The sequence below is a fragment of the Saccostrea cucullata genome, unplaced genomic scaffold (genome assembly GCF_032062105.1).
Source record: "Saccostrea cucullata isolate Sc308-1 unplaced genomic scaffold, CSIRO_AGI_Scuc_v1 ctg2026, whole genome shotgun sequence".
Taxonomy (NCBI): domain Eukaryota; kingdom Metazoa; phylum Mollusca; class Bivalvia; order Ostreida; family Ostreidae; genus Saccostrea; species Saccostrea cuccullata.
Window position 1 is genome coordinate 26,038 of NW_026938431.1, and position 19,666 is coordinate 45,703.

General features: G+C 36.0%; 1 protein-coding gene and 1 long non-coding RNA gene across 9 annotated transcripts in view; one reads left to right on the forward strand and one right to left on the reverse strand.

Annotated features, from left to right (window-relative positions):
• Window positions 1-15,158, forward strand: part of LOC134250232 (serine/threonine-protein kinase MRCK alpha-like) — a 32,406-nt gene extending 17,248 nt beyond the window's left edge. Inside the window, exons 22-43 of one of the 8 annotated variants that reach the window (XM_062732584.1) lie at window positions 338-408; window positions 644-1,013; window positions 1,234-1,305; window positions 1,440-1,504; window positions 1,623-1,759; window positions 1,867-1,948; window positions 2,211-2,354; window positions 2,727-2,799; window positions 2,920-2,982; window positions 3,098-3,178; window positions 3,676-4,011; window positions 4,836-4,943; window positions 5,160-5,240; window positions 5,394-5,491; window positions 5,887-5,974; window positions 6,066-6,174; window positions 6,979-7,095; window positions 7,917-8,019; window positions 8,500-8,632; window positions 8,882-9,021; window positions 9,593-9,622; window positions 12,433-15,158. In XM_062732584.1, coding sequence (XP_062588568.1) covers window positions 338-408; window positions 644-1,013; window positions 1,234-1,305; window positions 1,440-1,504; window positions 1,623-1,759; window positions 1,867-1,948; window positions 2,211-2,354; window positions 2,727-2,799; window positions 2,920-2,982; window positions 3,098-3,178; window positions 3,676-4,011; window positions 4,836-4,943; window positions 5,160-5,240; window positions 5,394-5,491; window positions 5,887-5,974; window positions 6,066-6,174; window positions 6,979-7,095; window positions 7,917-8,019; window positions 8,500-8,632; window positions 8,882-9,021; window positions 9,593-9,622; window positions 12,433-12,576 — 2,645 coding nt within the window. In that variant the 3' untranslated portion in view covers window positions 12,577-15,158. Of the gene's footprint in view, window positions 1-337; window positions 409-643; window positions 1,014-1,233; window positions 1,306-1,439; window positions 1,505-1,622; window positions 1,760-1,866; window positions 1,949-2,210; window positions 2,355-2,726; window positions 2,800-2,919; window positions 2,983-3,097; window positions 3,179-3,675; window positions 4,012-4,835; window positions 4,944-5,159; window positions 5,241-5,393; window positions 5,492-5,886; window positions 5,975-6,065; window positions 6,175-6,978; window positions 7,096-7,916; window positions 8,020-8,499; window positions 8,633-8,881; window positions 9,040-9,592; window positions 9,623-9,765; window positions 9,784-10,273; window positions 10,362-11,897; window positions 11,934-12,432 lie in introns of all 8 variants that reach the window. The other 7 variants (XM_062732583.1, XM_062732586.1, XM_062732587.1 and 4 more) reach the window with 7 other exon arrangements.
• LOC134250233 (uncharacterized) lies at window positions 10,524-10,969 on the reverse strand. The gene is made up of 3 exons (XR_009988447.1): window positions 10,875-10,969; window positions 10,671-10,816; window positions 10,524-10,634 (listed from the first exon to the last, which is right to left on the reverse strand). It is a non-coding gene; the product is annotated as an uncharacterized LOC134250233 (long non-coding RNA).
• Window positions 15,159-19,666: the final 4,508 nt, after the last annotated feature.

The following is a 19,666-nucleotide window of genomic DNA, read 5'->3' on the forward strand; positions in this document are numbered from 1 at the left end:
CATGCACAAAACCTTAAAGATTTTGAATTCTAAATAAGCATGAATAAATATATATTCACATTAAAAGCTTTTATGAAATCGACCTGTTTAATTATCTGATTAATTAATTTAACTGTAGTTGTTAATGTTGTTTATTTATTGATCAACTGGCTACTCCGAGGGCAAACTGGAATAAGAGGCCACCTGTCCTAAGTGCTTCCCAAAGGTGGCCTCTAAAAACAGGTTTGACTGTACATGAAAATAAATGCTGTTGAATATCACCCACATGTTGTTATAAAAATTCTAAGCTCATGTGCTTGTGAGTACAAATCAATAGACATGATTGTTTGTTTTACAGGGGAGAAGTCCAATCACCAGGATACTAGTCTTATGACATTTATAAAGGGCCAGTTCTCAATACTTAATGACGTAAGTATGAAAAATATTTATTGTTGAAATGAAGAAATAATGAATTTCATTTAATTTTTAAAGGGCCAATTCTCAGTACTTAATAAAAAATATTCATCATGACATTTATAAAGGGCCAATTCTCAATACTTAATGATATGAGCAGGAAAAACATTCATAGTGATCAAGTTTAAGGAATATTACATTTGATTGTTAACCTGAACCTTGTAATCCCTGTTTTGACATCATTATACAGTCTGATGTGGATGAGAGTGTACATGATGAGGACAGTATCAGTGAGGACGCCCTGTCCCGGGGGGCCGACTCGCGGACCAACTCTCGCCAAGATCTGAGTCACCACGAGGAACCCCACCACCCTCCCCCCAGCACCTCTAGTCCTGCCAGCACCATCCACACCAGTCACCCCGCCACTGGCACCACCGAGCAGGTGTACGACCAGCCCTGGGGGGCCTCCAAGATCGGTATCCCCATCAGTCCCTCCCAGAGTCTGCCCGCCCAGCCCAAAACTCATCAGTTCCTCATGAAGACATTCTCATTACCATATAAATGTAATCACTGTACATCACTCATGGTGGGCATTCAGAGGCAGGGAGCAACGTGTAGTGGTGAGAATTACTTTGCCTGATCCACACAGAAAAAGTTCCTTTATTATCTTACAAAGTTAATATGTCTATTTAGTGGTAAAATATATTTTGAGAGTTGAAATAATTCCTTTTATTTTATCTTACGTAAGTTCCCATGTGAATTTAGTGGTAAAATATATTGTGGGAGTTGAAATGAATCCTTTGAAAGAGGAAAACATTGACATTTACTTGTATATTACAGAATGTGGGTACTCGTGTCACATCCACTGTATGGAGAAGGCCCCCATGGTGTGTCCGGTCCCTCCGGATCAAAGTAAGTGTGTAGACCGCTCTGTTACTTTGTAACAGTGAGACATTCAAACCTCACCACATTTATGGTATATATATATTTGTCAGTGGCATTTGGACCAGGATTTGTACTTAGTTGTGTATTCTTTCATGTTTCAGCTAAGCGACCAATGGGTATAGATGTTTATAAAGGAATAGGCACAGCCTATGAAGGTTATGTTAAGGTAAAGTTTCTTTAACTGACTTCATGCCAGCATTAAAGTCATTAAGAACATTGCTTGATTTGCACACGAGTTGTGATACTGGAAACATTCCTCATGACATGAAATTTTTTCTTTACAGGTTCCTCGATTAGGGGGAATCAAGAAAGGCTGGACGAGGCAGTTTGTTGTAGTCTGTGATTTTAAATTATTTTTGTATGATATTAATCCTGATCGTAACCAGCCCAGTCATATAGTTCAACAAGTGCTAGATATGAGGTGAGCCTTTATACCGGTAGTTTTGTGTGAAGGACTGATTAGCATATGTATTATGATATAGCTACTGTTACATACTGTTACTTAATGTTTCTCCCTTGTGTTGACAGAGATGAAGAGTTTACAGTAAGCCCAGTGCTGCCGTCAGACGTCATTCACGCCAACAAGAAGGATATTCCCTGTATATTTAGGGTAAATAAATTTACTATAACTTAAAAAAAATTTAGAAGTCTAATGTAGTCATGTTCAAAAATCAGACTTATTCGGTAGCATTTTTGGTTACACCTGAATGTTGGATTATATATCATTCAGGTTTTTCAGTGTAAATGATTTATACATGTATGACTTGGAAAATTATCAGTGGGAAGGGTACATTGTAGAATTTGTGTACATGTGCATTGCATATGTCCTTAAATGGTATATACATGTACATAGGTTTTTCTATGTTATCTAGGTGACAACCAGTGAACTTAATCCACCAGGCTCCAAACACCAGGTGTTAATGCTGGCTGAGAGTGAACAAGAAAGACATCGCTGGGTGGGCGCTCTCAACGAGCTCCACAAACTTCTACGCAAAAATAAGCTTCCAAACAAAGCAGTGAGTATTTCACTTCTACGCAGAAATAAGCTTCCAAATAAGGCAGTGAGTATTTCTCTTCTATGCAAAAATAAGCTTCCAAATAAAGCAGTGAGTATTTCTCTTCTACGCAAAAATAAGCTTCCAAATAAAGCAGTGAGTATTTCACTTCTACGCAGAAATAAGCTTCCAAATAAGGCAGTGAGTATTTCACTTCTAAACAAAAATAAGCTTCCAAATAAAGCTGTTAGTTTTTTACAATTTCTATGCAAAACAAGCTAAAAGTTTTTCCTTTGTGTCAATGAAGCCTGATGATAAATGCAAAATTGATCAAACAGAAGGTGTAAAAATTATGTATCAACATTTATAATGGTTAAAAATTTCTTTTTTCAGGCCTATCTTGCACAAGAAGTTTATGACAATGGTTTATCTCTAGTCAAAGGAACATCATCAGCTCAAGTGCTAGGTAAGTTTTGCATTCTTTTTTAGAAAGATGGAATTATTTTGAATCTTAATACTGTTCTTGTAGGTAGCGATTAGAAATCTATGTTTGGTTCGCAAATTGAATCAGTAATTTGATTTACAGATTCAAATCGTGTGGTTCTGGGGACAGAGGATGGACTCTTTGTTGCCCAGTTAGCTAAAGATGGTAAGTAATATAAAACAAAGGGGGGGGGGGGGAGACTGTGATTCTGTCTAGATTTTGATGGTTATTTGCAGTTGTGCAGACTCAAATGAAGACATGACTGTATTTCTGTTTACAGTGTTGCTAAGAGTTGGAGACAAGAAACCCGTCTTTCAAGTTGAACTGGTTCCCAGTGAACAGCTTGTGGTCTTCATCAGTGGTCAGTATAAATACATGTAGATACTTAATAAGTTTAAAAAGAAAGAATGTACAGTACTTTACATTACAGCACTGTGGAATCATTTGTAGAATAAATGTTCAATGAATCTAAATCTTCTGATTCAGAGAGGTAGTTTCATTGGTACCTTGTTTATATACAAGGTACACAAATTTCAGTAAAGCCAATATTTTGACAGAATTATAGTTCATGAGGAGGACATTCATGGGAAAGGGTGGCCTACAAAATCAACAAACATTGGTCCTCCATAGATAATGATGATTCCAAAAAAGTTGATGAGCTTATAAAATTTATCCAAAATTTGAGACTGTCTCATAAATGAAGGGCCTATAATTTGCCAAACATATAATGAATGTATGTAGAAATCAATGGTAGATTGTACATGGATTTTTTTTAAGTTGACTCATTAAATCTTGTTACAATTTGTGCTAAAACTTATTTTCATGTGTAACAGAATTGTTTTTCCTCCTTTATACCAGGTAAACAGAAGCACATAAAGCTGCTCCATCAGTCGGGGTTGGAGGGCCATGACACAGACCCGGTTAAGATCCAGGAGACGCGGGGGTGTCAAATGTTCTGTGTGGGGTCAATATCTCACGGACTACAGGGCGGTAACATCACGTGTCTCTGTGTCGCAATTAAACGGACTGTGCAGGTGTATGAACTGAACAAAACACGCCAAAAGTTTCGCAAACTGAAGGAGATTCAGGTGCCCGGGCATGTGCAGTGTTTAGAGATGATGAGTCAAGGGCTGTGTGTGGGATGTCCTTCCTATTTTGCTATTTATAGTGTTCAAGGGGATTCCCCACCTACAGGTTAGTCGTAGCAGTATTGTGACATGGATTAAAAAAGGGGGTTATCTCTCATTTCAAAGGGCAGTGAAATATAGCAGAGAAATTGATCACCACTATTTTAGAATTGATTCAGTCCAAGATGATCTGTTTTCTTTTAGGCCATAATAAAAATATTCCTAGATTCTCATCCCCGCTCACCCCGATTTTATACCCCCACCTCGATTTTTTTTATTTCTGTTTTTCTTCATCTTAATTCTGATCGGGATCGGTATTCATCTACCATTCTACTTTCATTTTAAATCCCACGAAAGTCGACACGATTTTGACAGCTGTAAAGATAGTAATTGCTGTAATACATGCATATATATTTTAAACAAGGGTCATAGGTTGAAAAAGATTGGTGATGATGTGATGTAAGAGATAATTGAACCTTTACTAAATGACTTTTATTCGGGTATTGTATATAAAATTACACCGATTGACCAGGTCAATAAAAAATCTGCAAAATTGAAAAAATAAAAAATATAAAGTAAAAGCCGCCCGCCCGCCTCGATTTAAAAAAAAAAATCGGATGAGAATCTAGCAATTTATTTATTATGGCCTTATGTCAAGTGATTATTTTTTCATTAAGAAAGTTTGTAGTACTTAATATTATCATCTAAGTGAATAAGTGCCTAATTTCTAACTTACCAGGCATTGGCAAAACATCGAAAGTTTGATAAAGTCAAACATTTGTGAAAAAATAGTGATTTAAAAAGAAAGCCTAAGCTTGGAGGAGATGATGCTTTTGTATGGAAGAGATACATTTTTTAGAATTTATAATTCACAATATATTTGATTTGTAGCTTTGTTGAATGCTGAGGATAATTCTCTCCAATACCTGAGTCGAACACAAAATGACTCCCTGCTGGCAGTGGAGTTACCAAAGAATGAATTTCTACTGGTCTTTAGTGGTAAGTTATCGAAGGAGGAAATTGTAGCAATGTTTAAAATTAAAGCAGAATTCATCTAAGTGGAATGAAAGTGACACAGGCATAAAGAGTCTGTAATGAAACAATAAACAAAAGGAATTAATGAGAATGGATCTATTTTTTATCCTGAATTAGGGCTTTTATATAATGCATGTACTGCTTGGGTAATTTTATTTGATTGTATATAATTTGTTCCAGTTTGTGGTGTGTATGTAGATTCTAGTGGGAGAAGGAGTCGTCCCTATGAACTCATGTGGCCAGCTCAGCCCCACTTTGTCTGTAAGTTTATTCTGCTTATTCAGTTCAATATAATGACATCACCGTGTTGGTATGCAGTCATAATAAGATATAGTTTATAGACACTGTGGGATTGATTGTGTAGTTTCTTAAATCTGTCTGAGTATAATCAGCTGATTGTTTTGTATATTGTAGCCTACAAGGAACCCTACCTCACCTGTTATACAGAGAACACAGTGTACATGTTTGAAGTCAACCAAGGAGAGTGGGTCCAGACACTGTGTTTAAAAAAGGTAAACATCAAAAAAAGAAGGGGTGAGATAGAGCTACTAAATGAAAATACATAGTAAATTAACTATAGTAATGATAGCACACTGTTTGCTTGACAAGTTATGAACCCTTGACCCAAAAAAGTAAAATTAATGTCCTTTAGGTCTATAGTTCAGATCCTAGTACATTGAAAGTACATTATATTTCAGTAAAAGAACATTATTCTAAGCAAAAGTTTAATTTATATTGATGAGAAGGAAAAACATTCCTGTACCAAAATTGAAAAATCAGTGTTGAATTTTGGGCCTCTGTTTTTCACATGGTTTTGGAGACCTGAACTTATAATACCTGTCTATCATCTGCTTATGTACATGTAAACGTGAAATAATTATCACTGTACCTATCTTTTTATGTACAGACAAAGCCCCTATCAAGGGACGGCTCATTGAATCTCTATACCAATATAGACATGCAGTATATTGTCTACTTCAAAGACCTACACGCAGGTAAGGCAGAAACTTTCTATGCAGAGCAGTAACTTCCCAATACATGTGATCAGAAGAAAGTATTGAAACATTTTTATTTTTCATATTTTAGAAGAAGACACCTTGGCTATATCGGAAATTTTTAAGGGAAAAAGTGTCAATCGTAACAAACGAAGGTTTTCTTTTAAAACAAGAGACGATCACGATCGGGGATCGCGGGGGTAAGTCCATTTCAACATTTCATCCCTCTACATGTCTGTAATCTGATACTAAGAACTCAAAAGTCAAATTTTTAGTGTGGGTGGAATATTTTTGAAAGGGGCATCTGCAGATTTTTATTACAGTGTAATAAGTTGACATTTATTTTGTTTTTAATCAATATACTTGCACGTAAAATCATATCTGAGTAAGTTTATAATTTAAGCATTGTAATGTGATGGATTATTAAGTATTTATTAATACATATATACAGTAGGTACAGGGATATAAACTCTATGTAGATCATTTATACATGTGTGTATTTGTAACATTAAGTAATGTGAAATTTTATCATGACTATATACAGTACATGTATAGACATGTGTTATTGTCCCTCATTTATTGGGTATCATATTAAAATTTTACAGATTTTAAGTCATTTCAACATGTTCAGATGAAGTGATATCCTACATTGTATAGAAAATCTACAATTCAGAATATCTTACTGTCTATACTAGCATGTCTGCTCACCGACTCTAATCATAACCCCCTTTGGCATCATGACCTAATCCACTTTGACTTCTTAATTTATGACCAACATATACTGGCATTCTACTAAGCATTGGTGACTCTTAGCATCTTGACAAAGCATTTTGAGACTTACACATAAAACAAAGCATTTTGACTGCCATGTAAACTGTGTAAAGCATTGTGACTGTAGCCAATTCACAGCACCATTAGGACCTTTGTAATAAAGCAGGGCGTAAGTGTATGGAAGCCTCCTGAGCTAACTTTGATATATAACACTAAGGATCTGTGTTCTGTAGCCCTGAACGGAGATCGCGGGAAATCTCAGCTCCGATGTCCTTCAGTCATGTGGCTCACATGGGCCCGGATCAGGTGTTCTCCTCCGGCACCGCCCACAACGTTCCTACCGCCACCCAGTAAGAATCGTACCCTCCCCCACGGCTTGTACTAACCCTGCATGTCACTGCCCGCTAGAAGGCTCCACTCGGTGGGGTGTGGGGCTCCCTTTGCTGGCTTTAGCTTGCAGGCTATGCCAAATCATAGTAGAGTTAGACTGTAGTAGTGCAGATTTAGTGGAGTTTTCACACAGGTGATGGGAATCTTTCCTCTTTAACACAGCCTCCTTTCATTTGTAACTTCTTAACTTTCACTTTCATTATATACTGCACTGAATTTTGCTGTATCATGTGGGAAAGAGATTTTGTTTTTGCATGAAATCCTCTTAATGGGATAAGAATTTTGCAGCATGAAGGAGGATTTGGAAGAACAACACTTGCATGTATGTCGGGGTTGGGGGTGGAGTGTAAGTGCATTATGTTTGCAATGAAAGAAGGGGAATTTCTTGCTTATTCTAGCTTGAAAGGAAATGCTGAAAGTATGAAGCAGGTACATTTATTTTCAGCACCACAAAATGCAAAGCTTGTGTAAAACTGCATGCTTTTAATATATAGTCAGATCTTTTGAGAGTGAGAAATTCCTGCGTGAGAGTGGACATGTGTGCAGATTGTCATTGCATGATTGGTATTGGTATTGTGTGCTATTGTTTTAGTCTATGGTTTCATTTTCCATATAAAATGATGAAAGCATGGAATTATCTAAGAATTTTAAGAAAGCTTTCAGAAAAAGCCTTTGGGCAAACATTATGACAGTTTAAAGTATATAGTATTAGGGCTAGTAGGTTGAGAGAATCTATAAGCCCAGATACATGTTACAGATAGAAATTTTACCTTTTATCTAGGTCAGACAGGAGGTCGAAGATTATATCTGGTCCAATCAACTTCAGTCATGTGGCCCACATGGGACCAGATCAAGGAATGCAGGCCCTGATTGACCTGCCCAGGGTAAGTTTATAATGTATCCTTACACTAATATATACATATCTATATAATTGTATGTTTTACTATGATCCCTATAAACAGATCTTGGAGGGATTTACCTGATTCTATTCTGTTTGTCTGATGACCATTGAAATTTTTTTCCAACAGTTTATTTTGTTTGGGAATTTTTTTTTCAAAACTGTAGAAAAATATATCAACAACTTTTAACATGTGTACCTAGAATTTTCAGTGATTTGTCAAAATTTTCAAAAAGTGGGGTTTTGAAGATTTCATTGTGCAAGATTCAATGATGAACTGTAGAAATTTGTACTTGAATAAAAGCTTGCTTATAACTCATGGGTAAATCCAAAAAATTGAAAGGTCAAGGCCTCAACTATTGGAAGCTAATAAAGTGTTCATAGTAGATGTATCTGATTTAATGGTTATATAATAAATAATGAGTAATTATCATTGATAATAAATTGGTGACCTTTTGACCTGTAGGGTGCTCAGAGTGGAAATGGAATGCCAACAAGCCCAGGGGTGGATCCAAGCCAAAAGAACAAGCTCTTCTCCATGAAAGCTCTCCAGGAAGTTCAAATGAGGGGGGCCAGGACGTCAATGGCACATCCAAATGGTGAGTCACTTATAGGATTCAGGGAGGGGGAGGCAGGGGACTTTCCCCTTCGAGACTTAAATGTGTGAAAAAAAAAACGGTTCTTTGTATACCCGAGTCATATCCCAGTGACAGATTAATAAGATTTAGTAGTTAATTCCATTATGATTAGATATTTTACATTCAGAAACCTTGACAAGGAAATATAGAATAGTATCATTATATACTGGGGGTTAACAATGTATTCTGTTATGACTGTGATGTTTACAGGAAGTGCCCGGCGTGATTCAAGTTCAAAGGTCGGCGCTATGAACAACAGTCCTCGTCAACCGTCAGCCTCATACCCTGAAAGTCCCGACACGTCTAACGATACGTCATCTCTGGGCGATCTCTCCACTGCCATATTTGAGGTGCGTAGTCAGGACGGAGTTGTCTTTCCTAGTTCTCAGTAGTGTTAGACTTTGAAGACCCTGTAGTATTTTTGACAAACACCTGCTTCAAACAATTATTGATACATTTGTTAAAATTTGTTAACTACTGCTTACAGATAGACATGTAAAAATATTAAAAAGGTAGGGCTTATTTTCGTGGGATTTGATAATTGCATTAACTAATTACTTAAACACAAACTCCTGACCACATGGTTTAATGGAATTTTTTTTTTCCACATTCATTTATCCATGGAAAGGGTATGAAATAAACATTGAGGCAGTTCAAATAAAGAAATAATTAAAACAAAGCACTATTATATAAGCAAAATAATGAAGCTAGGGTTTGGTATATTTTTTTATTCTAATGCATGTTTTTTTTTCTAGAAATTAAACTGATTTTTAAAAGTATATTTTAAAGCTTCTCCTCATCAATACTTTTTATTCTTGCACTTATTTTTGGGGTTGAAGTTGTTTTTACTTTTCTTGACTACCTTCTACATGTAAGGGAGGCCACTCACCTTCAGCTAAGTTTATCTCATCTCTCTTTTAGTACATTGATGATAGAAGGGATATATTTGAAGTAAGCCAATTTATGTTCATGTACAAAACAAGTATAGAACCATCTAATACAGATACCATAGTATACCATTTGTATATATATATGTGATGTTAGTGCCATGTTGCATGGTCCAACTGCTCACTAATTTCTCATTTATCATGTAGAAACTCTCCAATGTATAGGTGAGTTTGTGGAAGGGGGGGGAGAAAATCGCTTAAAGCTTGACACTATCTCATGCCGTCTCCCTCCATGGTTCATCCCCTATCATCATCACATCTGTTACATACACTGCCAAAAATAGACTCTTCCCATTCCACAGGCAATTAATTACAGAAAATGATATCCACATTATTTAAAAATAAATCTAAAGAATTTTTACTAATACACATGGAATATCTGCAGGATTCAAAATATCATGTATTTTTAGAAAATAAAGAGAGGATATTAAATAATGGAAAACTATTTCTTATTGCCCTTCTTTTAAATTCATATATAGCCAGCCTAAATGTGTATATGTATACATGTATAAATATTACATACGTAATCATGCTATCTGTACTTAATATACCTGGGCATAATCTCCCGTCGACCTGTATCATTACACAACTGGTTGCCAGGGTAACCTGTACAGTGACATCACTTAGTAACTGCTTATTCTTCTGCTTACCACAGGTTACCACGGTGTCGCCGGGGACTCGATCTGTTAGCAGCAGTGTGTCCAATGCTACCTATGATAGCTCATGGCATCAGTGACTTTCAGGTCTTCATTTCTGTCGTGCCTCACTCACTTTGCTTAGCATTCCCTTCCTTTCACACTGCAGATGATTTCAGCATGGTTTATGTTGTGGGTTACATACAAGCTGTCTCTCTGGGGTTATTGGATGATATATTTCCGCTGAGGGTACTTGTATATTTATGTGGAAATAGGCTCAGGTTTATAGCTTACAAGATTGTAGAAGTAGGCTTAGGTTTATAGCTTACAGGATTGTAGAAATAGGCTGGGGGTTATAACTTCTAGGTTTGTTAAAAAAGGCTGAGGGTTATAGCTTATAGGATTGGGAAAATAGACTGAGGTTTATAGTGTATAGGATTGTGGAAATAGGCTAAAGTTTAAAACTTGTAGGATTGTGGAAATAGGTTTAGTTTTATAGCCTATAGGATTATGGAAATAGGATGAGTTTTATAGCCTGTTAGGGATTGTTGAAATTTTACAGCCTGTAGGATTGTTGAAATTTTATAGCCTGCAAGATTGAAATAGGCTTAGTTTTATAACCTGTAGGATTGTGGAAATTTTATAGTCTGTAGGATTGTGGAAATAGGCTTAGTTTTATAGCCTGTAGGATTGGGAAAATAGGCTGAATGTTATAGCTTATAGTAAAGTGCAATTAAACTGAGGATTCAAGATGGAAAATAACAGTGTGTTACAAGTTTAAATCTTATATGAAAGTTAAGATTGTACTTGATAGTAGAAATAGAAAATGAAGATAAATGGTGTTTTAAATAACTATGGTGTCAAATTAATGGTAATGACCTTTAGGATAATGAATTAATATGCTGTCAGGGATTTAGCTTGTTGGATAGTGAAAATGGAAAAGAGGGTTCAATGGAAAAGGAAAAGAAGATTTGAAATGTATGTAGGTTTAGAGTGTCAAAGGGGTGTTATAAGTTAGTTGCAATGCGTGGCACAATGTTTGGAACATTGCTGACATGGTTAATGAGTAAATAATGAATATAAAAATTGTTCTAATATATATGCATAGACTGATGGAAAAAAAATACAAGGCTAGAATTAAGAGAAGTTTTGTTTTTCTAATTTTGTAAGTAAAATAGGTTATGAGCTAAGACCTTATAAATCTAGACAATTAATTAGCTCAAATGCTTTTGGTTGGCTGAACTAAACATTATCCTCACAGATGAACATGCAGTCTATTTGGAAAAGTATATTTTGTATATTGTGTGATAAATTTCATTTGTTAGGGTAAAAATCTTATGTCAATTTTTAAGAGAGAATTCAGTTGTCAGGGTTTAGATTTTGTTCTATTGATCGATTGTTTCAGTTGTCAGGTTAAGAATGTTGTCCTGTCAGTTATATGATAGATTTTAGTTGTCATGGTGTAAATTTTGATCTATGGATTGATTGATAGATTGGAGTCGTCAGGGTACAAATGTTCCATTGAGTTGTCAGGGTATAAATGTTGTTCAGTATAAGTTGATCCTACAGTGTTGTTGCATGATCCGTTTAAATGGCATGTTGTTAGTGAGTTGTCTTTGATTGGCTCTGTCTTCTTTTTAACAGCAGCTTTCCAATTCAGTATGTGGTCTGACACTAAAGGTTAGAAAAACCGAGTTCTCTCTCTATCAATCGTTTCACGTTCACAGGCATGAGGCATTATGTTCAGTTCATTTTGATTTGTTATGGTCTTAAAATTGTACATCGTTTGATTTTTTGAATAACTTTCGTCATTAGTTCACAATTTTATTTTTTCCAGTTGACAGGTGGCATGTTATTCACTGCCTAACACATGAATTAATAAATGAATTTCATTAACAAGTCTAATATTGAGGCAAAATTATTAATTTTATTATTTTAACCAACTGAATAATTAAGAGAGAAATAAATGATATAATTACTTAATAAAAAGTAAGGCACAATACTTAGAAAAATAATACATAAAAGTCATTACATTTCATTAAATTGGAAATGTTTTATACAGCATCAGTAACATTGTCATGTTTTTAACCAGTTTATAATATTCATGCATCATTTTAACTAGATAACGATATTGACAGTTTTATATGGGTGTGTAACACTGACCCTGTCTTTGTTGTAGGATATCTCGTTTGACCGGCCAGGCACACGACTGTCTGTGGCCTCCACTGCCAGTAGTACCTATAGCAGCGCCTCGGCCCGGGAAAGTCTGTCAGAGGAACATCACCAGCAGGAGGAGCCCGAAGTCGAGACATCTCACCTATGATTAGGCTCAGGTCGAGATCAAAACATCTTACCTGTGATTCATTTCACCTGTCGGAACTCGCCCTGAGATATAGCCAGATGACACTCTGCTGGGGATGGTCACATGACATGGCAGTGTATAAGAGTTATCTCCCCATTGTATTTTAGCCTCCATTGTTTCTAATATACATGGCTTAATTGTTCAGCTGTCGTCATGCTTCAGTGATCACATGTTAGAGAAAAAAATGTCAAGTGTTCATTTTGAATCTGTGGTGTAGTGTTGAAGGGCAGAAATTCAATGTTTAATATAATGTGTGTTATGGACATAATCATGATCAAATTTACTTAATCGGTTCTCTGATCAAAGTCCTTCCTCCCTCTGTTAGGAATCTGTTTTCTGTGGTTGTTTTCCTCCTATTGTTACTTAAGATCTGAAGAGTTTTTATAATTCATGTACTAGGTCCATTTTGTATAAATTGTCACAAGAGATTATAATACTGTTTTCCCCCTTTGTAATCCTAACTAATAATATATTTGTTTTGTCATTTACACACAGTATTTATCAAGCTCCAGATATGTGATTATGACATGAGAGAAAGATATATTAAGCCTATTTTTAGGTTCAGCTGTTTGGGTTACTAGTTTTACTAAGTTTTTATTACGTGGTTAATTTTTACAGCGAAGGATTATGATTTTTATGAGTGGCTTGGTGTTAATAGTTCTGTTGCTATGTATTGTATCAGCATGGATTTCAATTTATGTCTTCCATTATTTTTTTTTTGTGGTCTGATCTAATGTGATACAACAACAGGTGCCCCCCCCCCCCTATGATGTGAGATGGGCCAGCTCCCCCCCTGTACATGGTGCTCTACTAACTGTACTTAACAAACCAAAGCAAATATCAGTTTCTTTTTTATTTGCCATGTGTACAGAATGGTTCTTTGTTTTTTTGTGCCAAAGACATTTTACTGATGATAGATGGGACATGTGATGTATAAACAAATCTAGTACTTTTGTCCCCTTTATTCTTCCAGAATTGTTATTTTGACGATGGTTTGTTTTCAAATTTTATGCTTGCTTCTGATATATGATTTAGTATTTAAATAATTTTTTGAACTTCATATTTGAAATTCATTGAAGCTAGCACTTGTTGATAGTTATTAAGTATAGTTCAGTTAATTTGTTCATTATATCTTGGGTTTCTATCAATGTTTTTAGAATTTTTAGAGAAAAAAAACATTGTTCAATTTGTAAGACTAGTGATATTTTGAATGATACAGCCAGCCCTCATGGATCTGAAAAGACAGAAAAATTTGAAATGTGAAGTGAAGAGAGATTTTTTCATAAATGGCAATGCAATAGCTTGTCTCATAATGCATTACATGTCATTCATTATCCCAATAGTGTGTACCAGAATATTAATTATATTAATTATAACTAATATATTACATGGTCAGTGTGGTGACCTGATAGTTGATTGGGAGTGGTGCGTAGATGGGTGTACGGCGTAGATAGGTGTTAACGAGGGACACAACACGTGACATTCCAGTGTCTGGTTAATTAACACTGGACTGGTTAATTAACACTGGACTGTTTAATTAACACTGGACAGGTGTCCTCCACACTGCTAGTTCTAGTACAGCTGCACTCAGCCATCCGTTCTCGTGTTACCATGAGAACCGTGCCATAACTTCTCTATGTATTCTACCTCCGCTAGAACAAATCATTTCTCCGTTTCTTGTATTTTACAATTGATCAGAATATTTTAATGTCAAGGTAATTTTTCATCATGAGCAACAACAGAAACTTGGCGTTCTGAGAAATTAGGTACTAGTAATACTGACTAGCAAATTTTAATTCAAGTTGACTTACCATTTAAAAGCAAGTCCTTAAATCCATCCCCCTCCCCATTAATGTGCAAGATATCTCCCACTTAGAAGACAACAATTTAACCACTGTAAGTGTTGAAGTCCACTGTTGAGCCCCGACCCTGATTTTTAAATTAAAAGAGGACACCTCTTAAGTAAAGTTTATCCCCCTTGCTAGGTTTGAGTCTTAGTCCTTTTAAGAGGTTAGTCTTTATTCCCTCTTCTCTAGTGACATGTTTCAAGTTCAAGGACAAAACTCAATCTGGCACCATAGAAACTTAATCATTATTTCAAGAAGTAATTAATCAGTTAAAATGAATTAATATAGTGATATTTATTTTGAAAAATGCTAAAATCTTTCCTTTTTCCATTCCAAAATCCTGTTTTTTTTTTTTTAAATATTGCTAGGCAATAGAGCATAACTTGTTATGATGTGATGGTTGACCTTTGACTTTTAAGCCTGCATACATTAAGATAGTTGTCTTCTGTACCAGGAATCAAAATAATTAAGTGCAATTGAGGGTGTACATAGTGTGAAGTTGAGGATGTATATATGTATATGTGTCGCTGTATAAACTGCATATCAGTCAGGCTGTTTGTAGCTCCCAATGCGTAGGCCTCTGCTTATTACTGTATAGAAGTTTTTTAACACAATAATTATTAACTATGTATTAAATGCAAATTATAAAAAATGACAATGAAACAGACAATTATTAAAAAACTGCTGGAAATATCATTTGGTTTTTGTTGAGAATCTTTGTTCTGTATAGAACATATACTGCTTGAATTGAGAATTTATTTTTGTTGTATAATATGAAAGATGGTTGAATATATTCAAGAAAAAGAATTGTAAGGACACATGCATAGCTACAGATAAAGCAATTGCTGGCCCATAGGAATTTTTATTACTTTGACCTTCCAGATGACCTTGAATTGCACTTTTCAAGTTCATGCACATAACTAATTGCAGATTTCTTTACAACTAGTGTATATCTGTACTGCACTGGAATTTTCATTTCAAAATAACTCGTTTCAAAATGATCACAAACTTATGTCCCCTGCAGTGGAGATATTTAATGTACCTGTTAAGGAGAAACAAGATGTGTTTGTGAAACACAATATGCCTGATAGCAATTAAGTTCAAAAAACTATTTCAAGCATATAGGTCACAGTCAAGGTCAAAAGGTCATTGACCTTGGTGTCATTTAAAAGAAACCATTTAGTGGAGTATGCATACTAAAAATGAAGTCTGTATCTCTTATGGTTCAAAAGTTATGGAGAAGATTCAAAAAAGGCTATTTTTTGCATATAGATCACAGTTTTTGACTTTAGTGCCAGTGCACTTTGCATACCAAACATAGGAGTCGAATCCATTCTTTTGTAAAGATAGGCATTGAAATTGGGGTTTGCCTTTCTCTATTGGTTTAGCCCCCCCCCCCCTTTTTCAATTTGCTTCTGACGCTCATGCCAAATATGCAGTCTCCATCTCTTATGGTTCAAAAGTTATGGCGAAGGTACGAAAAAGCTATTTTTAGCACATGTCATATGTCACAGTCAAGGTCATTTGACCTTGATGCCATTTGAAAGACCTTAATTAGTTGGGTATGCATACCAAATATTAAGTCTATCTCTCATGGTTCAAATGTTATGGCGAAGGTTAAAGTTGAAGACACACATACATGTATAAGACAAAACCATCCCCCCATCCCCCCCACCATTAAATCAAACAAATTCGGCACCTCCACCTGACTTTCATAGCATGCTAGGAAATATTTTGTCACACGTAATGCACATGTCAAATATGAAAGCCCTATTTCTTCTCAATCAAAGATTATGACGAAAAAATAACATTTTTGAAAAGTAGGTCGAGCATCAGGGTTCAAGGTCATGGGGTCAGAAATCATAGCGTAGCTATAAAGGTCTTGTCACAGGTAATTTAAAATGTGAAAGCCCTATCTTGAGGCTTCTCATCCACTGAAAAGAACTGACCAATGTTAAAGTCTTTGAAAAGTAGATAAAAACTTCAAGTTCAAGGGGTCAAAATTCATAGTTGTATTCAGAAAGGCCTTGTCACAGGTAATACGCATGTACAATATGAAAGCCATATATTTAAAGTAATGTCTATATTGAAAAGTAGGTCAAACTTCAAGGTCACGTGATCAAAAATTCATAATTGTATTTAGAATCGTCTTGTCATGGGTAATACACAATTTTGGTATGAACGTTCTGTTTCTTCTCGTTTAAAACAATGACCAAGGTTAAACGTTTGATACAGACTAAAAGACTGACAGACCTATACAGACGAAAGCGCGATTTAATGTCTCCTCAATTTCGAGAAAGCGGGGGACAAAACACACCAAGATGAAGTAAGTAGATGCATTAACAAAAAGGATGCCATGAAGTACAGACTCTGTAAATATATGTAATTATGGGCCATGTCTCTGCGTTTCATTTGATTAGAAGACACAGCATTAACAAGTGACTCGCTGAAACAAAGACATGATAATGGAAAATCAATTAAGTCATCTGTTTTACTGCATGAGGCTCACATTTGAACTTATTAGTCAAAGAAGATGGGAAGAATAAAGAGAGCAAAATGGTTGAAGTTATTCGTTTATGGCAGAGACCGAATAGGGCAAAAATGTTCATACGAAGACACAAGTGTTCCTCCATGAGCAGGCCTCTTTGCTTCATTTTTTTCCAGGAGGGGGGGGTATGTGTTGTTAAACGTCCCTCTCGATTTTTCTACCCCCGCTTGAAAAGTGGGAGGGTATACTGTAATCGGTATATCCGTCCGTCTGTCTGTTACGCTTTGGGGTACCCATCTCTTATCCGCAACTCCCCTTATACCACTGAGTGAAATTTAATGAAACGTTCACAGAATCTTTATTACATATTGCCATTGTGCACCTCCAATTTATTTTTTGATCCGACACATATTTTGGGTTTACCTGCCACAGCAAAACATGGACTTTGCCTTTATAATCATATGGAAGGCGGGGGTATCATTTAGTGAGCTCGATTGCTCACAATACCTCTAGTTTTTACTCGCACGAAGACGCCACCACTTGCCGGTGGAGAGCTGCAAAATTATAGTCCTATGCTCATCACTTTACAGTCATAGAGCATGCAGATCATTTTCGTACCAGCACCTACTGCGACACGGGGCCTCGGTTTATAGGGTCTCATCCGAAGGACCAGTCGATCTCCACGTCCCACAGTGGAATTCGAACCCGCGACATAATTTAAAACTCCTCACTTCGCGACTCTAGATCTAGAGCAGACGCTCTAACCACTGTGCCACATGGAGATTGGGGGTAATATCTGTACGAATGCTTCTTTTTTTCTATTTTTTTATACCCCCCCCCCCGCTTGAAAAGTGGGAGGGTATACTGTAATCGGTATGTCCGTCCGTCTGTCTGTTACGCTTTGGGGTACCCAGCTCTTATCCGCAACTCCTCTTATACCACTAAGTGAAATTTAATGAAACGTTCACAGAATCTTTATTACATATTGCCATTGTGCACCTCCTATTTTTTTTACTTTTTGATCCGACACATATTTTGGGTTTCCCTGCAACAGCAAAACATGGACTTTGCCATTATAACCATATGGGAGGCGGGGGTATCATTTAGTGAGCTCATTGCTCACAGTACCTCTTGTTTTCGGTTTCATGGAGCAAAGACCCATTATACACCTTAAATTTCAGACAACATTCAGTTGTTAATATTATGGACTGCATTGCGCAGTGGTTACCCAGCGTGCCGTAGTCTGGAAAGGGAAATTGATGCAATGTATATCACAGGTACTTGTGGACAGGACCCCCTCCAACCACCCCCCTCGATATTCAACCCCGGGGCTTTTTGGACATTTTTTTCACAAATTGTATTTATTACACTTATATTCATCATGTGTACAATATGAAAAAATCCCCAAAACCTCAAAACAATCGCTCCACAAAAAAAAATACCCACTATACATTTTAAGGGAGATTATAATGAATAGTGGGGTATTTTTTGTGGAGCGATTGTTTTGGGGTTTGGGGAATTTTCTCATATTGTACACATGATGAATAAGTGTAATAAATATAATTTGTGAAAAAAATGTCCAATAAGCCCCGGGGTTGAATATCGAGGCGGGGGGGGGGGGGGTTGTACACAAGTACCTGTGATGTGTATAGGCCGGATTTCTATTCCTTGACTTCAATCCTCCAAGAAAATTACTTTTTTAAAATTATAGAATGATTTTGCCGAAAGAATTTTCCTCACAGAAGTATTCAATTGAGTCATATCTTTTTTTATGAAAATATTGGGTATATTTACCGTATTTACAAATTAATAACATGTAAATATGAGTTTTATACATATGAAGCTATCTATGCATTTTGTTCGCTGAAAATGATCTTATGTGCGCCTTGCTGAATTCTTTAAATTCATACTCAATCACAGGAGGTTGTCTGTTGAAGATCAGTAGGTGATTTGATTTGTAGCAATATAAAATTATATATTTTTGTGCTGAGCCTATCAAGTTATCAACAGAATATGAACAAAGGGAGATTTTTTTCTCTCTACAATTAATCTAAAAGACAGGTAGTCACAAATTCATTATCTGATTGTTTCATAATTAATTTGACTATAAGCCGACGTGGAAATATGCAGAACCTTTATATTAAAATATGTTCAAATAATGACTGGCCTAGATATTACATGAACACCTGACCTAGCTTACAGCGAAGGCGTTTATAGAAGTGGGATAAATATTTCTCTCAAGCTGCGCATTTGCAACTTTATAGAAGGTAATGCGTGGTGGAGAAGATAATCATTTATAGATAAACATGATTTTGAATCTTTATTGCATATATAGGTGGCTGCAATGATTCGAAAGATTTATCATTTAACTGTATACATGAATTGATGATCTCACAACAAAATTAGTCAAACCCTGGAAGAAATAGGTTCGGAAGCTAGACCTTGCAATTAAAAAAACTTGATATGACCACAGGGACTTGCTCCTGGCGTGTAAAAAATATTTATTAAAAACTAGAGGTACTGTGAGCAATGAGCTCACTAAATGATACCCCCCGCCTCCCATAATGTCGATGTGTTGCTTTATATTGTTTTACGGTAATGTGTAAAGAGGAATAACTCGTCCTATGAAGTGTTATCCAGAAGCTTCTATTATGTGACGTCATAGGTAAACAAAAAATGGCAATGTCCATGTTTTGCTCTGGGAAACCTTAAATAC